General features: G+C 33.2%; 1 protein-coding gene across 1 annotated transcript; it reads left to right on the top strand.

Annotated features, from left to right (window-relative positions):
* Positions 1 to 1,298: 1,298 nt before the first annotated feature.
* Positions 1,299 to 20,448, top strand: LOC114714822 (probable LRR receptor-like serine/threonine-protein kinase At1g53430). The gene is made up of 26 exons (XM_028899601.1): positions 1,299 to 1,433; positions 3,293 to 3,470; positions 3,800 to 3,871; positions 3,980 to 4,048; positions 4,181 to 4,252; positions 4,337 to 4,408; positions 4,553 to 4,624; positions 4,726 to 4,797; positions 5,458 to 5,529; positions 5,644 to 5,718; positions 5,812 to 5,883; positions 6,074 to 6,145; positions 6,236 to 6,310; positions 7,095 to 7,154; positions 7,249 to 7,287; positions 7,372 to 7,418; positions 7,702 to 8,063; positions 8,666 to 8,867; positions 8,977 to 9,114; positions 9,327 to 9,439; positions 9,581 to 9,791; positions 10,152 to 10,389; positions 10,812 to 10,962; positions 11,069 to 11,279; positions 20,201 to 20,275; positions 20,373 to 20,448. Exons 1-26 carry the CDS (start codon positions 1,319 to 1,321, stop codon positions 20,438 to 20,440), a joined length of 3,003 nt encoding a protein of 1,000 aa, XP_028755434.1. The 5' UTR covers positions 1,299 to 1,318; the 3' UTR covers positions 20,441 to 20,448.
* Positions 20,449 to 21,994: the final 1,546 nt, after the last annotated feature.

The following is a 21,994-nucleotide window of genomic DNA, read 5'->3' as shown; positions in this document are numbered from 1 at the left end:
TTTTATTTTTTTACTTAGGATAATATATTTTTTATTTGAAATAAATATTATAATAATATATTTTATGGGTAGAAGTGGAATATTAAAAAAACTATAAGGGTATAATGGTCCAAAAATTTGACTCCCCTCCAAAAACCCTAATTTGGAGGGGAGCTAAAATGAGAGGGGGAGGGGAGGGGAGGGGAGGGGAGCTCCCCTCCAAAATTTTTAACCAAATGAGGGGAGGGGCTCATTTGCCCTCCCCTCCCCTCCCCTCCAACCAAACAAACCCTAAAAAAAATTCGTTAAATGAACCTGCATCAAACATTTTAAAATATTTTGTAGTTTTTAGTCCGTTGGACACATAAAAAAAAAAACTTGAAGTCGTAGATTAACCTTAACCCAAAAAATAATTTTATAACTATGATTTTAAAAAATAAATTACTTATTATAAAATTACAAATTAAAAAATTTTTTGGTTGTTACAATCTTCGTTTCTATATATCAATGCAAACCCCTTTTGGAAAGCAACAATTTTTGATGGTGAGTTTAGCGTACTCCCTGTTGACACTTGGCTCTTGATTTCTCATTAACTTTATCTTTTCCGATTCATAATATCACTACCGTAATTTAGTTTTAAAAATGGTCTTTTCAATCCACCCTTGAAATGAAAAAAATATTGATATTATAATTTAAAATGTTAATAAAAACATGAACGTTCATAAATATTCATAAATACTAATCTAACCTTTTAAAATAATAATGATTGATAAAAAAATAATTACTTGCAGCTAATTAGAGGACTAAAAAGACATTTTATAAAATTATGAAGGAACGGATTCGAAACTATTATAATAAGATTAGATGACCAAATGTGCATTTTTACCTTTTAAAGAAATCAAATTAAAACTTTGTGTAAAATTAATAACTAAAAGTATGCTTTTGTCTATATTATTTTAATATATAAAAATTAAAATATCTTAATTTAAAATAGCAAATTTAACGATAATCTTACTATCACCGAACCACTAACCAGTGATTTAATTAGTCTAATAAGCGATCCAATTATTGTAATATTTAAAATCACATTACCTATGAAACATGTAGAGCTTGCAGCTGTTCAACGTCTTTAATTAATTTACAAAAAGGTCGAAGACCGGTAGAAATCTTGACTTGCTTTTCTTTTCCTCTTACCCCTATTTCTATTGCACCATCCTTAGCTTCTTCTCCTGTCTCTTGTGCTTTGCTATTGTGTGATTCTCCAAACCGCTTCTTCCTCCTCCTTCTTCCTTCGCTCCCTCACAGAGTTATCTTCTCCAAACTGCAACAACCAACATAAATGGAGTTTGGGATCCCAATCTCTAAACTTTTATATCTTTTCTTATTTGGATGCTTCGCTTTGAAAGCTTTCACAAACTATGGATCCAATGCTCAACTCATACCAGAAGATGAAGGTTTCTCAATTAACCCATTTCTGTTCTTCTTACTCCTTAGTACATATATATTACTCTATTTAGCATTATGATCAATTCTTTGATTTCCATTTGTTTTCTTACTGTTCAAAGAAAATTACACAAAAAAAAGGGGTCAACGTGGTTGACTATTTCGTCTTCTTGAACAAGAAGTGATAAAAAAACTGTTGTAACTTTCGAGACTTCCCCCTCCCCCCAAAAAAGAGGGAATTAAGTAAACTGATTCAAATGTTTCTTTCCTTCTTTCTTTGTTGTTTTCCCTTTTTACCAACCAGATTCCAATGGTTGAAAACTATAGTGATTTATTTTATTCATTTATTTGCCGGTGCTTTAATTTTATGCTAATATTGAATTCCAAAAACAAAGCCATCAATGATAATATTTTTTTTCTATGAGGAATACGATTTATTTAAATTTCTATATCATACATAGATGTAAATTATATCTAAATTTTTTTTGGCAACGTGGATAGATGAATAAAGCTTAGTGATCTCTTGTGCATGCAAAAAAAAGAAAGATAAAAAAAGGTTTTATCAATTAGCTGTTATGTGTTAATTACTACAAAAGATCTTATTAGCTTAATCTATATGATTTTCATAATTTCTGAATAATTTAGTCCTCATACCCATGAAACTGAAATAAATATGAAAAATCTACTTTAATATTTCCATAACACCCAATTCATTTTGATTTTTCATGCTATTACTATGTATAGTATTCGGTGCAGCCTTCTCGTATTTATAATTTATAAAATGTGTTAATAGTCGTTTATCAATCTTTCTTTTTTAAAAAAAATAAACCAAAAATTTTTCCAAAAATTATAGTAATAATTTTTAATAGTTTTTATACTTTGAGATATGTCATTATAAAGAGAAAATAAAAGCTACGTTTTAATTAATAATTTGAAAACTTGTAAACCAACTATGAAAATGATAAATTAATTAATTATATTATTGTATATTAAATAGGCTAAAATAGGTAAAACCCTTTTAACTTTGAGTCAGCTGCACATCACCTCTCTTACTTTTAAAAGTTTAATTTAAGAACCCTGATATTTTATGTTTTGAATCTCAACTCCCCTATTGTTAAACTTACAGTTAAAGTTAACGCTTCTTGACATGTCACAAATTTTTTATATTTTTTATTATATACCATTTCCTTTAAAAATAATATTTGGCTTTTGAGATGAATATTTCAAACATTTTTCTACCTTTTTTATTTTAAAAAGACATTGTGAAATAAATATTTTAATTTTTTTTAAGTATGTTATATTTTTACGTATAAAAATTATATAAGATTACATGCCGAATACTAATTTTATAAAAAATGAAATGCTGTATGATTAAAAAATAAAAAATATGGCATGATGAAAACCGTTAATTTTAATGGTGGGGGAATTGATAGTCAAAACATGAAATATCAAGGTTATTAGTTTAAATTTTTAAACGTTAGGAAGGTAATGTGGAGTTGACATAAAGTTTAGGAAGTTTTGTGTATTTTAACCTATTAAAATTTTTTTTTATGTTTAGTTTCTGTTGTGTATTTTAACCTATTAAAAAATATTTTTATGTTTAGTTTCCGATGCGCTTTTTAGGGAAAATGTGATTTTTGGGTATTACTGATGCTGTTCGAGATAAGAAGACATTTCTTAATCAATATAAGAATGAAAAAAACAATTTAGACATATATTTGCCACGTTTTAAGTTTATAGGCTAAGCCTTTGTATATAAGGTTTACAGGTGCCTATGAACATAAAACATAGATGTTGACGTTCTTACTTTATGGTGTATGATTTTTATTTTTTATTTTGGAAAAACTGAACGTAACTGTGTTTGATGCAGTGAAAGTTCTAAAAACAATATCATCAAAGATAGAGAATTTGAATTGGAATGTGACCCCACATTCTTGTGTCGATGAAGGCTTCAAAAATGAGAACATTAGTACAGCGAATGGCATCATAAGGAATGTAACATGCAATTGCAGTTTCTCAAATGGAAAAGTTTGTCATGTTACAAATATGTAAGTGCATCTGTGTACATGTTTACAATGTAACCCTTTTAATTTGGGTATTAATCAAGCTCCAATCTAAATAATGTTGAAAGGTTTTCTTTCTTACTTTTTGTTCCTTTCTTTATTTAAAACTAGGTGATTTGATCTTGAGATACATTTCTATATGATATTTAGAATAAGTTAGGCCTGGCTCTGCATCACAATAAAATTAATATTCAAATGCATATTGGTGCTATTTTTTTTTTTCCTGCCAACATATTGGTGCTAAGTATAAGATAACTTATTTTATTTTAGCTCTATGCAAATAATTATAGTAATGTGTTTTCTTTTTACGATAGTGTTCTCACGGGTCTCAATTTATCTGGACTTTTACCAAGTGAATTTGGATTCCTTACCTATCTACAACAACTGTAAGTAATGAATTTTTTTTAATTCTATTATTGGTTTATATGTGTATGTATGCTTAGTTGAAATGTGGGAATCTGTGATCTAAAATGTAACCTTTATATACGGCACAGTGATTTGTCTCACAACTATCTAAATGGATCAATCCCAAGGAGCTTTGCTAGACTCCCTCTTGGTACATTGTAAGTGATCATAGAGTTGTGAATGAATGTATACATATGTATGGTTATTTTCATGTACGTCATTCACGCATTATATACAAGCTTGAATTATTTGACCATATGCATTATTCATCTCTTAAACACATGTCTTAGGTGCCTTACGGCTAACGCAATCAGTGGTTCAATCCCAGACGCTGTTGGTGAAATTACAACTTTAGAGGACTTGTAAGTATAAATCATTACACTTTGAGCTTTAAGATTTCATTGCTGTATTGAGAAATAATTTTGTGGTTTTGCTACTTTTTGCAGAATGTTGAAAGATAATCTATTGGAAGGGACTCTTCCTTCTAGTCTCAGCAAATTAACACAGCTACGCATGTTGTATGAATATTATTTCAAGTGCAAATAATTTTCTTTTATCTTATTAGTTGCATTATGACTAGCTGCCACATTAGTCCTGTTATAGATCATTTTTCATATTGCTTTTAGATGTGTTATCTGTTTCTAAGGATTTGAAACTTGCAGGGATCTTTCTGGAAATAACTTCTTAGGAGCAATACCCAAAAGTTTTGATAACCTGAAAAAACTAGAATTTATGTGAGTGGCATAATAAGATTTAATCATTTTATTATATTTTATTTTTGATGTTGAGTTGATCTCTTTTATGTTCTAAAATTTCTTTCCTAACATTTTTGTAGTTATTTAGATGGGACCAATATATCAGGAAAATTACCCAATTTTATAGGGAATTGGACCCAACTCCAAGAAATGTGAGTCTAATATACTCTCTATCATAATGCTTTCCTCTTAAATAATATGAACTTAATATATCGAACTTAACAAGCTTAATAAAGTTCAGTGTTTTGATTTTCATTTACTCTACTATTCCATCATATTGTTCTATTTAATTTGTTGGAAATTGTTGAAAACAAAGAAAGAAGGGAGAATTATTATAGTACTTCAATAAAAGAATGCAATAACTAAAAATTCAAACAACAACAATTAAGCAACATGTAGTGATAAGATTTAGTAGAAAATGACCATAGGTTTATTTTGATCGTTGTCATTTGGATTTATTAGTAATTATATTTTTTTGGGACCTCCAAAATTTTTTTGTGTAACCCAGAAAAGGATGGGAGGTTGTGTAATGCATAATCTAATCAGGTGTTAATAACTAGTTAAATTCCCGATAGCAGTGGATGAGAGACAAAAAACAATCTATGTGGGAGATATTCATGGAGTGAAAATAAGGAACAAAAATTGAACCGAGATATAATTATGTATGTTAGTCTAAGCTAAGCTAAGCTAAGTAAGTAAGTAAGTAAATCCAATAATTTTAAATTTTGCAATTAAAATTAATCCAAACATTAAGTATTTCCTTTACTTTCAACATTGTTGTTTTCACTACTTTTTTTTGAAAATTTGGATAGGTCTCTGGAGGGAACATCTATGGAAGGTCCCATCCCTACAACCATATCTCACTTAACAAATTTGTCTGAACTGTGAGTACTTGGTCTTTTGTAATTCATCTACACACTATTTGATGGCTAAGAAATTTAATTTCAACAGAAGAATATTTTCCTATTATTGACACTTTTATTTAATTTTTAATTTAGGAGAATATCTGATTTGCATGGACCAGCCATGATCAGATTTCCTAATCTGGAGAATTTGAAATCCTTACGGCGCCTGTACGTTGAGAATTTAATAGTGAGGTGAAAGTTTGTTTATAAAAAATGAGCTATATATTCTCAATGAATTTTCCTACTTTGTATTTCTCTCAGGGTGTTGAGAAGTTGCTCCATCCATGATTCCATTCCAAATTATATTGGTGAAATGCAATACTTATATAGATTGTAAGTTGCTTCATCCTCATACTACGAATCCAAAATCCTCTAAATAATATTCCCAATTTAATGTTTAATTGACAACCTAATTCCTAATTTAGAGCTACTTACCTTTATTATGGACTATTTATTACTAGCAATATTATCTTTTTAGTTATTTTTATGAAGCAATATTTGTGGCCCTGTGTATTAATTGCAGTGATTTGAGCTTCAACAAGTTGACCGGTAAAATCGCAGACAATATAAGTAACTTGACCGCCCTAAATTACATGTAAGGGAGCATTCAACATACGTAGATAACTGATTTTTTTTTAAACTTAATTACTCTTTTTTAATGGTTCTTTATTAATTATGGATGCAGGATTCTAACTGAAAATTCTCTGACTGGAAAAATTCCTGATTGGATATTACAACAGCAATATAATTACGGTTCTCTGTTAGTAAAATATTTTTTATTTTAATTTTATTTGTCATTACTACATAGAGTTCAATGCTAGTACTATTTGAAATTAATTACCGTAAATCTTATTGACAAAAACATCTTTAGTCTTTAAATCTCTCATCATTTTTAATTAATCCCCTTTGCATGGTGTCATTTTGATTTGAACTTTGATATAAAAAAATTTAGGAGAATTGTTATGAAGTCTCAAGGAAAAAACACAAGTTCCAAAAATAATAAAATAGCATGTAACGGCAAGTTTCAATGTAAAAAATAATAACTGTTTACTTGTCACTAGATTTTGCAGTAATTTTTTCCTTGCTATTGTACATTAAAATTTTAATCTGCACAGTTTTCTACACACAATACTTTTGATTGAACTATCGTAATAATGCAAGATGTCTAAAACTTGTATGACCATTACTTTACCTTATTTTCTTAAGTTTTTCAATTTTCATGTTGGTGCTCTCATTATATCTAACTTGTCAAACTTTTATTTACCAATTATCATTTTGTCTTGAGTGAAAACAAAAAATTATCTAAATGCCAATTCAAATCAGATTTTTTAAAAAAGAAATGAAATAATTCAATTCAAATACTACCAAAAACTTCTTCCCCACTTTAATCGCTTATAATAAGCGTTTGAAGTTTAAACATGAACAGCCTACCCAGCTCATCTAAACTTTATCTAATAAAGAATATATATATATATATATATATATAAAACAGGGAAAAGAAAACTTACATGTGTAATTTCTCACTACTTTCTATTATATTGCAGTGATTTATCTTACAAAAATTTTTCGGAGACTTCTGCGACAAATTGTCAATACGAAAATTTGTAAGCTCCTCTCCTTCACCCTAAAACAACTCTTTCTTGTTCTTAAAGGCATCATGGGGCAACTCTAAGCCCTTTTTCCCCCTTTGTTATATAGAAACTTGGTTTCGAGTCTATCATCTTCAGTAAACATGTCGTAAGATTATACTTATGGCTGTATTGTTTCACTTTTTCTAAATGCTTTTGATTCATGTTTTTGCAACCTTTATTCATCTTGCAGATGTACTTGCCTGAAAAGGGGCCTTCCTTGTGGAGGAAAACCCAAATGTGAGTGGTTAATTAAACTTCTGTACATCAATGTTTTCTTGCTTGTTTGAGAGTTTCCCATGACATTATCTTTTTTCAGTTGTATTTTATTTTCAATTAAAAACAAATAAATCAGCTAAAAAACGTCAACATAACAGTGAAATAACAATCAATGTCATGTGACAATAAATATATACACTCTCACAAGAGAAGATCATGAAGATCATGATCTTATGAATTTGATTAATTAATTTGGATTCTCTTATAGATATGATTTTTGATGAGGTTGTCCCTACGGATGCAGATCATTCACTGTTCATAAACTATGGAGGACCAGAAATTAAATATGAGGGGAATAAATATGAAGGCGACATCAATTCTCAGGGTATTTCATTCTTTTGCCCTAGTGATAATAAATGGGCTTATAGCAGCACAGTAGGAATCACAACATACTATAATCACATAGCAAAAAACAGATTTTCCCTCAACATTACCGGTCCTGACTTTTACCAAACAGCTCGCATTTCCCATTTGTCTCTCAAGTACCATGGTCTCTGTATGATTAATGGCAATTACAACGTCAAGCTATATTTTGCTGAGATTATGTATTCTCATGACCAAAATTTCAATAACCTTGGAAGGCGCATATTTGACATTTCAATCCAAGTGAGTCTCACTATGTTGAATTTGAATTGTTATCTAATGATTAGAAAATTCCATGAATAGTGAGAAAATAGGATTCTCCATCCATACAGCCATATAGTCGAAGAGAAATAAATATTGTGGCATGTCTTACTATCAAGCGAGATCACCTTTATGTTTAGGTATCTCCGTAATAGGTGGCTAAATGGCTAATTGTAAATGAGAAATACTTACATACTCCTAGAGTGGCATGTCATTCATACTCTCTCCAATGAAAATGTTCCAAGTGTCCTTTCTTGTGGATCTCACACCCATAAATTTCTCTTGATTTTTTTCTCTCTCTCGATGACCCATTATATGATGGAAATTTGTGGGTAAGAAAGGCCACTTGGAGCATTTTCATTGGATAAAGCATGGATGATGTGACACTTCAGGAGTATATAAGAATTTCTCATTATAAAGACCAGCCCTATCTATGTTGAGCTTCCCCCTATCTGTCATAGGTGAACTCTTAAAGGACAAGGACTATGACCATATAAAATGATTTAACATGCTTTCAATTGTTTTCGCTATGTATGTTAACAAAAGCTCTGAAAGGTGAAATGTTTGTATGTTTATCTTGATAGGGTAGGAAATATTTGCATGATTTCAACATTATGAGGGAAGCCGGTGGCATCAGTAAGGGCATTGTCAAGGACTTTAATGTTGATGTTAATGATAACACCTTGGAGATTCATTTGTACTGGGCTCGGAAAGGAACTAGCTCTATTCCTAATGATAATAACGGGGTATATGGACCTCTTATATCTGCTATTTCAGTCACCCCAAGTAAGTCAAATCTCATATTTATTGGTTTACGCTCTTTCTAGCTTAAGCTTAATGATGACGATTTTGACTTTGATATGAATTGTAACCATTATTGCTTTTTGTTATGTAGATTTCAAAATTCCTTGGATTTCTTGGGGAGCCATTACTGGATTTGTGGTTGGATCATGTGTGCTCCTCATCATACTAATAATAACATTTGTCCTCCGAAAAATGGGCCTGCTAGCTGACAGAGATTCAAAAGACAAACGTAAGATCAAAATCAAAATTAATAAAGCTGGTATATCTATTAATAATTTGGTATAATATAGTGAAAAAAAAATGATTCTTTATATGCCTGAATTCTATCATGCAAATCAAATGGATGAACAATGATTTCTGCATATACATAATTGTTTCCAAGTTTCTTGTAATTTCAATGTATTTTGCTTTGTATTTATATAACTTTTATTTTTGGTGCAGAACTTTTTGATCTAAAAACAGGTTATTTCTCTTTAAAACAAATCAAAGATGCCACTAATAACTTTTTCCCAGAAAATAAGATTGGTGAAGGAGGTTTTGGACCAGTGCACAAGGTAATTTGCAATGTATCATACTTATCTTTAACCAAGATTTCATGATTGAATACACTTATAAAGAGATTATCTCTTTGAGACATATTGATTTTGTTTAAGACAGATTATCACAATTGAGATTAAAAGTAAATTGAATTACAGGGTACACTATCAAATGGTGTTGTCATTGCTGTGAAACAGCTTTCCTCTAAATCAAAGCAAGGGAATCGTGAATTTGTTAATGAAATTGGAATGATATTTGCTTTGCAACACCCAAACCTTGTAAAGCTTTATGGATGTTGCGTTGAAGAAAACCAATTGCTGCTGATATATGAGTACATGGAGAACAATAGTTTTGCTAGTACTCTTTTTGGTAAGAACTTGAATTCTTCACAATAAAAAATTACCATATGTATTATTATATATAAGGAAAACATAAAATTGATTGAGTATAAACAAATAAAATTGTTTTGATATGCATACTCTTCTTCTGTGTGTTACAGTATTACATCACTATGACAACAAATGTACAATTGTGTTTATATTATTCGCCAGCAACTTTTCGTTGTATCTTTAGTTATGGAAGATGAAATTTAGATGATGTATTCTGGGATTTTTTAATTCAAACATATTTACTCATTTGAAACAACTTCTACAAATATTTAATTAATTTTTATTGAATGACTTGATAGTAATATGTTATTGATTAAGATATCATTGATATTAATGTTAGGTGGCCAAGGACAGAGGATATATTTGGATTGGCCTACAAGAATGAAGATATGCATAGGAATAGCAAGAGGATTAGCTTATCTTCATGAGGAATCAAGGTTGAAAGTTGTGCACAAGGATATTAAGGCAACAAATGTCTTACTTGATAAAGACCTGAATGCCAAGATCTCAGATTTTGGATTAGCTAAGCTTGATGAAGATGAGAATACTCATATAAGCACAAGAATAGCAGGAACAATGTCAGTATATATTCTACTACATATTTTTTAGTGGATCATTACACTCACCTAGTTTTATTTATAAGTCACTTTTATCATGTTTCATACAGATTAAAAAAAATCTTAAACTTTATTAATTCTCATTTAAAATTCAACAACTTTTTAATTTTATTACTATTTAATATACAGTAAACCTTATGTAAACAAAGTCAACACAATAATAAATCGTGGGTAAAATTGTACATCTATATAAAAAATTTCTCTCCGCCCTATAAATATGACCAAAAAAATATCTTCTCTCTTTGCTCTATAAATAGAAGCAGAGAAGTAATTCTCATATTTGGTTTAGTAGTAATGTTAATAGGTTTTTTCTTCTTAGACTTTCCTTGCACATTCTTTGTTTTGTCACTTAATTATCAACGTTATATGTTTTTTTTAACTAGTGGTTATATGGCTCCTGAATACGCAATGCGAGGACACTTAACTGAGAAAGCTGATGTTTATAGTTTTGGAGTTGTTGTTTTAGAAATTGTTAGTGGAAAAAGCAACACAAGTTACAAGCCAAAAGAGAAGTTTGTTTATCTTCTTGACTGGGTTAGTTATTCTACTTATGCTTAGCATTAGTGATGTTCAATATTCTTCATAAAATTAATGGTTTGATTGAAATTTCTAACACTTGCATACTTTCATGTAATTGAAGGCTTATGTTCTTCAAGATCAAGGTAACCTTCTTGTGCTAGTGGATTCAAGTCTTGGTTCAAGCTACTCCTTACAGGAAGCCATGAGAATGCTGGAGCTGGCACTTCTATGTACTAACCCATCTCTAACTCTGAGGCCATCCATGTCCTCTGTTGTTTGCATGCTTGAAGGAAAGTTGCCAATCCAAGCCCTAGCAATCAAACGAAAGGAGAGTCACTAGAAGAAAATGTTGAATTAGCAGCAGAACATTTCTAGCGGTTCAACAAAACCGCTAGAAATTCCAAACATTTCTAGCGGTTTTTATAAAAACCGCTGCAAATTACAGACGGTTTGACCATTGCCCGCACATTTCTAGCGGTTACCACCTAACCGCTAGAAATTTAGAGCTAGAAAATTTCCCGGGTTTTGGCAGGAACTTGGCGCCAAATTTGTAGCGTTTATTTTCTAGCGGTTTAGGCCAATAAACCGCTAGACACTGAAAATTTCTAGCGGTTGATGCATGAACCGCTAGAAATATTTTTTATTTCCCGAGGAGTTTAGCAATTTCTAGCGGTTTCCCTATAAACCGCTAGAAATTTCTAGCGGTTCGGGCAAGAACCGCTAGAAATTTCTAGCAGTAATATCTGCCAATTCCCGAGGCACTTGTGACCGTTAGGATGTTCTAGCGGTTTTGGATAAAACCGCTAGAAATTCTCGGCCTATATATACCCCCCTCCACTTTCACTTCTTCAATCGTTCTGGAAGCGAAGCTCTGCTTAATTTTCTCCACAAAACATATTCGAGTTCTGATTCAGTTGCAGATCCTTATTTTCAGGTAAAAATAGTAATTTATTGATAAATAATTTTTATTTTATGTTTTATTTTATTTAATTTATTATGTTGTAGCTTATAAATAATTTTTCTTTTTATTTTATTTATAAATAATTACTATTTGTTGTTATTAGGATGAGTCGTCAGCACGGGAAAGACCCAGTTGATCTTGAGAGAGCTGGACCCAGTGAGGTTCATCATGATGCTGGTGAGCCATTCCCCAGCATTCATGACTACGATCTCAGCGAGGAGGATATCTTCAGTTTTATGGAGCAGGATGATGTTGAGCGGACTGAGGAGGCTCATTTTACTGGGGATGAGCAACCCCATGCTGATGCTGCTGACGAGGAGGAGGAGGAGGAGCAGGATCAGGGGAATGAGAATCCCCAGGCTGCGCAGCGTCCTGCTCCGAGACGTCAGGCTGGTTTTGAGGTGGAATTTGTCGGTAAGTATTTATTTAACTTTTTAAAATTTTGATCAGTATTTAATTTATATAGAAATTGTATTAATTTATTGATATATAATTTATTTCTTAATTAAATTTTGTAGACACTGAGGGGAACAGGTCCTATCGGAGGCTGACAGCCAGAGAGCTGTCTATGATGACGAGCGGACGAGTGGTTGTGCCGCTCAATGAGTTGGGCCAACCGACGAAGAAAGGTGGCCAGTTGTACAACAAGTACGTGCGCCTCCTTGGTCAGCAGTAGACGCTGTTCCCCATCTACGTGCAGGACTGGAAGAAGATCACCTCAGACAAGAAGCAGCAAGGTTGGGAAATGATGAAGGTAATATAAAATTGTTATTTATAATTTTTTTTAATTTAAATAAATGATTATATATTTTATTTTCAAATAAGTTAATTGTTTGATTATAATTTTTTATTTATTTAATTTGTTTGTTATTTATAATATTTTTAAAAGTAGTTAAATGAATATATATTTTTTATTTAAATTATTTAAAAGTAGTTAAATGAAAATAATTTGTTATTGATTTCATTAATTTATTACTTATAATAATTTTAAATTTAGTTGAGTAAAAATATTTTTTCATTTAAATTACTTAATTGTTTAATTATTATTTGTTTTTGATTAATTTATATTTTATTTATAATATTCTTAAATTAGTTAAAAACTAATTATTTGTTTTTTATTATTGAAATTGCTTAATTATTTGTTTATAATTTGTTATTTAGTTAATTTATTATTTTAATCATAGAGTAAATTTATTCTGGGGGAGGAGTTGAGGGCTGACACGATCAAGAGGCTTGGGATGGCATGGAAGAACAGGAGGGCCGACCTGTGGAGGGAGAATAAAGGTGACGGGACGAGGCCCCTCCAGGAGATACTGGCAGATGTACCTGGTGGAGTCCCGGACCAAGACTGGTCTAGTTACGTCTATTTTAGGATGACGGCTGACCAGATAGTATGATAATATTGTATTAATTATAATTTCTTTATTTTTTATCCGACTTGACTCATTTGATTTAATTTTTTTACATTTTGCTTCAGGCTCTTTCTAGGAGAAATGCTGGGAGCGTCAGGCATCAGACGATATGTCATAGGGCTGGATCTAGGAGCTTTGCTATCACTTATGACGAGATTGTGAGTACTTGAAATAAATTTATTAAATATGTATATGTATTTAATTTGTAACTAATTATTTCTTTGATTTCATTTACAGAGGGAAAAGATATGGCAGGAGCGGGGATACACAGCCACTTATGGCGAGATGTGGCCGATGGTGTATAGACCTCGAGACGGGCGTGCATCGGATGAGGTTGAGGAGATAGCGGTAAGTAATAAATTAAATATTAATATAATATCACAGTGTAGATATCATTATATTATAATTAACTTCTTTATATTAATTTTGGTAGGCACAGATGACTCAGGTCGATTCCGAGTTGTGTGAGTCTCAGGGGTCTGCCTTGGATCCCACCGCCTCACTTTTAGCGGGTCGTGGCCGGCCGCAGCACCCTGGTCGAGTTAGCGGGCTTGGACTTGGACCTACACCAACTAGGTTGCCCCGCTCAAGTGGCGCTGGCCCTTCATATACTGCCGGAAGCTCTCATGCGAGTGCGAAGCGGCTGGGTTCCTCATCCTCAGAGGAATTGCGAGAGGAGCTCAGACAAGAGTTCAAGGCCAGGATGGAGGCCAGGATCGTGGAGCGTGATCGTCAGCTGCAGGAGCGTGATCGTCAACTGCAGGAGCGTGATCGTCAGCTCCAGGGGCAGCTTGACCAGCTCTTGGCAGCTGCTACGGCTCTGCGTCATGTGGTGGTCAGTATAGCTCCAAACATCTCGATTCCTGAGATCCCCGATCTACACCTGCTACCAGTCCCGCCACTACCCCCATCCGCCAGTCTAGTTCCAGCAGGTTGAGCGGCCTGCCCACCCCCAGCGGGAGGATCCAGCAGAGGATGATCACGATGATGCTGCTTCTGCCCCTCACCCATGATTTATCTTGCTTTCATTGTATGGGATTTTATGAGAATTTTGATTTTATGGTTTTATATACTATTTAGATATTTATTTAAATTTTATATTTATTTGTTTACTTTATTTATTTATTTCTATAATTTTATTTATGTCAGGTATTAATTAATATTGAAATATTTATTTATTTATTACAACATCAACATTACAATTTAATAAACACGTTAAACATGTTAATTAATCAAAATAATTCTATAATCATTTATTAATTTAATAAATATTTATTTTTGTAATGTTATCAATTTATTGTGCAGTATTTATATTTAATATTTAAAAATAATATTATTTGTAGCGGTTCTAAAACCGTTAGAAAATTCAACTGAATTTCATTACATCGTGAAACTTTCTAGCGGTTACAAAACCGCTAGAAAATTAGGTAATTTTCTAGCGGTTTTGTAACCGCTAGAAATTTCAAAACCGTTGGAGACAAAATTCCCGTTAAAACCGCTAGAAATTTCTATCGGTTTGTAACCGATATTTTGAATTTCTAGCGGTTAATAACGCTGGAAAATGAAACTTTCGGTTAAAACCGCTACAAATTTGTAGCGGTTTTGTAACCGCTACAAAAAAATGACCGTTCCACTACATTGACAGCCTCCTTTATAAGCTGAAGCACTCCAATTGAATTCCATTTAACTTCTCTTTGAGCTTCCTGTGTCATATTTTCACGAAATTGAGCATTATTAGTGATGGATAGGTCGTGGATCAACTTGCACCGGTCGACTCCGCAATACTTGGCTGGTCTAAACTATTTCTTGGATTTTGCTTTCGCCAATGCTGCCGTAAATGGTAAGATTCAGTGTCCCTGTCCTAAATGTAATTTCAAAAAGTGGCATCCCAAAGATATTGTTAGGGAACATTTAATCTTTAAGCCTTTTCCGCGAGAGTACGTATTTTGGCAACTACATGGGGAATGACTAGATATGGGTGCTGAGTCAGTTCCAGTAGTTTCACGGATGGGAGTTCGAGTGGATGAAGCCGATGCCGTGAATGATGCTGTACGTGATGCTTTTGGTGTTCACGAAAGCCCGAATCCCAACGAAGATGAAGTAGAGGGACCTCAACCGGAGTTTCTAAGAAACGAAACTGCTCGGGAATTTTTTGACCTCATGACCGAACCTGACAAGCCTCTTTATTCTGGGTGCACAAAGTATTCGAAGTTGTCATTCTTGGTGAGGCTGTATCACATCAAATGCTTGTGCGGTATGACTGACAAGGCGATGTCCATGTTGCTGGAATTACTGGGAGATGCTTTCCCCCAAGCTGAATTCCCTCATCTTTTTACGAAGCAAAAAAGATTATTAACAAGCTTGGCTTGAACTATAAGAAGATAGATGCATGCCAAACGACTGTATGCTATACTGGGGAGATGATGCCAACAAAGAGATTTGTACGAGATGCAAGACGTCACGCTATAAGTCGGTACGGAAGGGCAAGAAGCAAAAGAAGAAACCGGCCAAAATTCTCAGGTACAAATTATTACAGTGTGTTACTTGTTCTGTCTCTAAATATTCGATATTTGAAATTCTTAAAACAATTGATTATGTCATCAATTTTTTTAAATTGAGTCGATATTTAGTATTTAAATATTTGGTATTTTAAATTTTTAATATATTATTTTCTTAGATACTTTCCTTTGAAACCACGGTTGCAAAGAATGTATATGTCATCAAAAATGGCTCAGCACATGAGGTGGCACGCGACTGAGGAAAATCTAGATGGTAGGTTAAGGCACCCACGAGACTCGGAGGCGTGGAAAGCATTTGATGCGAAATTTCCAGACTTTGCCAATGATCCTAGAAATGTACGTCTTGCATTGGCAACCGATGGTTTTAATCCCTTCGGAAACATGAGCACAAGTTACAGTATCTGGCCGGTGGTGTTAATTCCATACAATCTACCACCTTGGATGTGCATGAAGCAGAGCTCCTTTTTGCTTTCCATGATCATTCCTGGCAAGAAAGCACCAGGAAATGATATTGACGTATACCTGCAACCGTTGATACATGAATTGATCGACCTATGGACGAATGGTGTTGAGGCATATGACTCACATGACAAGCAACTATTCAATCTCCGTGCAGCCTTGATGTGGACAATAAGTGATTTTCCCGGTTTGGGAACTTTGTCTGGCTGGAATGTGCATACTGGGTTGGCCTGTCCTGAGTGCAATTTTGATTCTGTGCCATGTCGCCTTCCACACAGTCGCAAGTGGTGCTTCATAGGACATCGACGGTTCCTTGATTCCAAGCACAGACTTAGATTGCAACGGATTCGCTTTGATGGGAAACAGGAGAAGAGAGATCCTCCTGTTACTTTGTCTGGTATGGATATTTTGCGGCAGTTAGAAGATGTTCATGTCGAGTTTGGTAAGAGTGTGGATCCCGAACGATTGGGACGACGATCTCGTGGGACATCTGATACGCAACCTATGCAATGGCGGAAGAGAAGCATATTTTTCACTCTTCCTTATTGGGAATCTAATTTGCTACGACACAGTTTGGATGTTATGCACATTGAAAAAAATGTGTGCGATAATGTGCTATATACGTTGCTCAATGAAGCTGGAAAGTCCAAAGACCATCTCGCAGCTAGAAAAGATTTACGGGCCTGGGGAATTCGTGAAGGCTTGGCCTGATGAAAACGACAAGTTTCAACCAGCTAAATTCACCTTGACAAAGCAGAACAAGGATATCTTCCTTCTCGACGTTGAAGAACATAAAAGTACCAGATGGATATTCTAGCAACATCTCAAGGTGTATCGATCTGCAGGCTCGAAAGGTTACTGGGTTGAAAAGTCATGACTCCATGTTCTTATGCAACAGTTACTTCCATTGGCCTTGAAAAACACACTTCCTTCTGATGTATCGGTGGTTTTGGTAGAATTATGTTCATTTTTCAAGAAGTTGTGTGTGAAGGTCTTGGTAGCGGAAGAGCTTGATCAGCTGCAAAATAAAATTATTCTTACACTTTGTCACTTGGAGATGATATTTCCTCCATCATTCTTTACTGTTATGGTTCACTTGACTGTCCACCTTGTTCGAGAAGCAAAGGTTGCTGGCCCAGTTTCACTATCGATGGATGTACCCTATAGAGAGGTACTAGATTATCTTTTATTCCCGCCTCTTTAAATTTCACATTGTTCTTTCATTTACTCGTAATTATTAATGCAATTTTAACTTACAGGTACTTGGGAAAATTAAAATCATATGTTAGGAATAAGGCATGGCCTGAGGGGTCAATAGCAGAAGGTTATTCCGGAGATGAGGTCCTAACTTTCTGTTCGAGGTACTTTGATGACATGGAGACATCTTTTAACCGCCCGCGTCGCGTAGATGATTCTCCTCCTGGTCCTTCCACGTCAACTTTATTTCCTCCTGTTGGGAAACCAGTTGGAGGATATGAATTCTTCAGACTCACTCCTACAGAGAAACTCCAGGCACACAGACACGTTTTGATAAATTGCAGCCAAGTTGAACCCTTCATGCAGTAAGTATATATATCATATAAGCTCACTAGCTTTTACACTTTATATTTGTTTCTTACTGACTCTTCTAACAAATTACACTTTACTATAGTGAGTTTAGGAGTTATCTCAGGCGTCAGCTACGGGGCCGTGCGCGTTCTGCTGACATTGATAAAAGAGTCCACAAAGAGTTTCCCAGTTGGTTTACACGTCGAATACGTAATGACAACAGCCCATACACAGATGAATTCAAAGCTCTTTCTCTCGGTCCGTTAGACCATGCACGAAGGTTTACCGCGTACAATGTCAACGGCTTCAAGTTCTGTACGGTTGGACGTGATCAGGGATTGCTCACACAAAACTCTGGAGTTTGCGGGACATTGGAACGAGATGTTATGCTAGCAGTAGTGATGGCGATATGCGCTTTGGAGGCGTCACTTACTATGGAAAGCTAATTGACATTATTGAGTTGAGTTACCAGCTTTTCACCGTGACACTGTTCAAGTGCTCCTGGGCAAATACGACAACTTCACGGGGACTCGCTACTGACCATTTGGGCATCACCTCAGTTAATTTCTCTAGACTTATTCATACGGGGGCATCTGAAGATGATGAGCCATATATCCTTGCTTCTGAGGCACACCAAATTTACTATGTCGAGGACGAGAAACATAAAGACTGGAATATGGTCGTTCACCTCAAGCCACGGGATCTTTATGATATGGGTGATGGTGACATTATTTACGACAGTGAACCCTTCCAACCCTCGAATTTTGAAGACTTCTTTCCTCAAGGAGATGATAATTTGCCAATTATCAGGTACACGTCTTTTCTTAAATTATTTAAATAATTAACTACTAATTACTAATTTTTTCCAAATACATTATAAATTTAACAAATTTTTTTAAAATGTGTCCTTTCAAGCCGGATGATGATGGAGAATAGCAGCATCCAAAATAAATTATTAAAAAATTTTCCGTCCATAAATACATATGTATAAATTAAAATTCGTACAGTTTTTTTAAAAATAAAAAAATTTAATTTGTAGCGGTTACATAACCGCTACAAATTTATTTTACAAAATTGTAATTTGTAGCGGTTATTAACCGCTACAAATACATATCTATAAATTAAAATTCGTTCAGATTTTTAAAAATAAAAAAAAATTAATTTGTAGCGGTTAATAACCGCTACAAATATAACCGCTACAAAATACTAGCGGTTATATATACGCTAGAAAATGAATAACAACTACAAAATGCAATAAAACGCTACAAAAACACCGCTACAAATGTGTCGCTGATCTCTATAAATACCATATCTTCTCTACATTCATTTACTCCATCTCTTTTCTTTCCTCTCTATTCTTCTTCATAATTTCTCTTTTTTTCTTACTATCTCATATGGTGGTTTTTTTCTCTTTACTGTATGGTAAGTGAATTTTATTTTATAATTCATTATATCTTTTATTTGTTTTTATTTAAAATTTACTAACATATTTATTTCTCCTTTTCTTTCAGATTTTTCTTCTCCACACTTGTCATGCCCTCCTCAACTGATTCAAATACTCATCAACCTAACACTATAGGTTCAATATTACAAAATATATCATCTTCAATTCAACTATCTTATTAAATATTCAATTAAATTATCTTATTAAATTAAATTCACTTCTTTTGACACATTCATAATTTAATTACATATTGTTTATTACAAAATTTAAATATATAAAATGTAACATATAACTAATTATACAAATTAACAAAAATTCTTCAACATAATTTATTTAATGGTTTTTAAAATTATAATATGAAAAACCATAAATTTTTTTTTTCTGGCACGGTAAACATTTCTAGCGATTCCAAACCGCTAGAAATATTTCGTCAAATTTAAATTTTGCGCCAAAATTTCTAGCGGTTTAAACCGCTAGAAAATTTTTTTGCCGCCATTCCAAAAATTTAATTGGTGGGAAAATTTAATTTTCCAAACATTTCTAGCGGTTCCCTAACCGCTAGAAATTTCCACGCGCTACTGAAATTATTTAATTCCCGGCAAAATAGATTTGGTTTAGCATGTTTCTAGCGGTTATAAAACCGCTAGAAATTTTATTCCGGGAACATTTTCTAGCGGTTTTATAACCGCTAGGAATGTTTCTCCTTCAGATATTTTCTAGCGGTTAAAAACCGCTAGAAAGTTTCTAGCGTTTTGACCATGATGTGTAGCGGTTGCCATAACCGCTAGAAATTTTTTCTTGCACATGTTTTTCTAGCGGTTTTGTTAATCGCTACAAATGTTATTTGTTGCGGTTAAAACCGCTAGAAATGTATCACTCTAACCGCTACAATTGACATATTTTTTTGTAGTGAGTGACCAACAAGTTGCCAGATTCAAGGCCTTTGAGATACTATCATCTCAAGAAAGCTATAGCCAAACCTATAGTTCTTCTTCTACATCAAGATCACATGAACATGTGAAGCAAAGGGTTAAGGCAACGAATAGTGCATCATCACAACAATCATAGTAGTTAAACTGCAGTAGCTTCTGCATTCTCACATGAAAGTGTGAAGAAAAGATTTGAAGTAATGGATGGCTCAATGGTTTGATTATATTCTTATGTTTCTCTTCCATGTAATAAAGATGTCTCTTCATCTGGTAGGCTTCTTAAGAATTCTATGTAGGTTGGGAAACAAGCATGAAACTACAATTTTTCATAAATGAGTAGATATTATTCGAAGAAGGGAAATATAACATGAAGCGTGAAGAAGAATTTACATGTGCTAATTAGTTCCTCTGTTTTGCAGTTTAAATGTGATGTGTGATTAGCGCAACGCACAGCCTCCTCTTTGTGTATATAAATCTTGTTTTTATTAACATTCCTAAATGCAAAATGCTAATTAATTCATTCTTCCTTGCTTTGCAACACCTAACTTTCTATATATTAATAGAGTGAATATAATGATGTGAATCATTAACCCCTGGTTTCCAATTTGGGAAAAATGGGGCAATTTTTTTTTGTTTCAAACCATCTAAATCTATAATATCACATTATAATATGGCAACCATCTCAAAAGATGGTGTTTACTTGTAGCTAGTAGTGCTCTCCTCCTTATGAAGTATACATAATTATATTTATATAAAGCAAGTAAAGTTACTTGCCCATATAACATATATAATAGTATAAATATTAACTTATCAAAACATTTTACTACTATGTACAGAATATAGCAGACATCTCTACTCTTCAATCAACCTACCTTCTTCTTATATAACTTCTTTTCCCTTAGAGTTGCTTGCCTCTGCTATATATCATGAAAGGGAGGGTGAAATTCTAGAGAATCCTTGTAGTAGTAATTTCCATCAAACAAATATGCAGACTACATAAAACATGCAAAACAAGCCAAAGTGGAACAAAACCTTGGAAGCTAATGTGGTTAAGAATTTATATGTGATGACAGATAGACAAGTTGAATAAATAATGCGCAAGTAATTAGCAGATACTATCCCATATCTATCAGCTACACATAGGGGTGTGCATGGACCAGACTGGACTGGGTTTGTTATCAACCTGAGGTCTGGTCTAATAGAGACCTCAGGCTGAAAAAGATAACCCAAGGTCTGGTCCAATCCAGTACCAACCTGAGGTTGAGTTATGTAACATCCCAGTTTTTATTCTTAGTGTTTAATTAATTTCAGAAGAAGTTTAATGCTTAATAAATGAGTTTTATTCTCTAGTTATTTAAGAAAAGAGAATTATTGAAAATAAAATTTATAAAGTATATAAGAAAATTTATTAAATAATAATAATAAAATGGATTTAAAAAAGAAGAAAATGCAAAAAAGGGTTCTATACTGTAATTTTATCCCATCCTTATATGGGGTTTTTAACTAAAATTTACCCCAAATATTATATTTTAACCGTTGGGGTGAGAGAGTCAGCGTTTTGTATTTGTGGTCTTTCTTGCTCCCCTCCTGCAATGCCGTTCCCTTCTCTTTTTTAGCAGGATTTTGATATTTACAAATCATTTTGGTAAGTCAAAAAATTTCTTTTAATCAAACTCCCTTCACAGAAGTTTTTCTACTCATCTAAATCTATCTAATGATGGTAATTTTATGCTGTTTAAAAAAAAATTCAGATTTAGGATTTGAAGCAAGTGTTG

The sequence above is a fragment of the Neltuma alba genome, unplaced genomic scaffold (genome assembly GCF_004799145.2).
Source record: "Neltuma alba isolate B1F8T4 unplaced genomic scaffold, ASM479914v2 tig00011543_pilon, whole genome shotgun sequence".
NCBI lineage: Eukaryota > Viridiplantae > Streptophyta > Magnoliopsida > Fabales > Fabaceae > Neltuma > Neltuma alba.
Note: the sequence above shows the minus strand (reverse complement) of the source record. Positions and strands in the feature narration are given on the sequence as shown.

Bases quoted from the DNA above. Each gene is read 5' to 3' on its own strand.
- LOC114714822 (XM_028899601.1), top strand. From the start codon at position 1,319: ATGGAGTTTGGGATCCCAATCTCTAAACTTTTATATCTTTTCTTATTT. The intron at 1,434-3,292 runs GTTTCTCAATTA...TGTTTGATGCAG, and splicing joins ACTCATACCAGAAGATGAAG to TGAAAGTTCTAAAAACAATA. The intron at 8,064-8,665 runs GTGAGTCTCACT...TTATCTTGATAG, and splicing joins TATTTGACATTTCAATCCAA to GGTAGGAAATATTTGCATGA.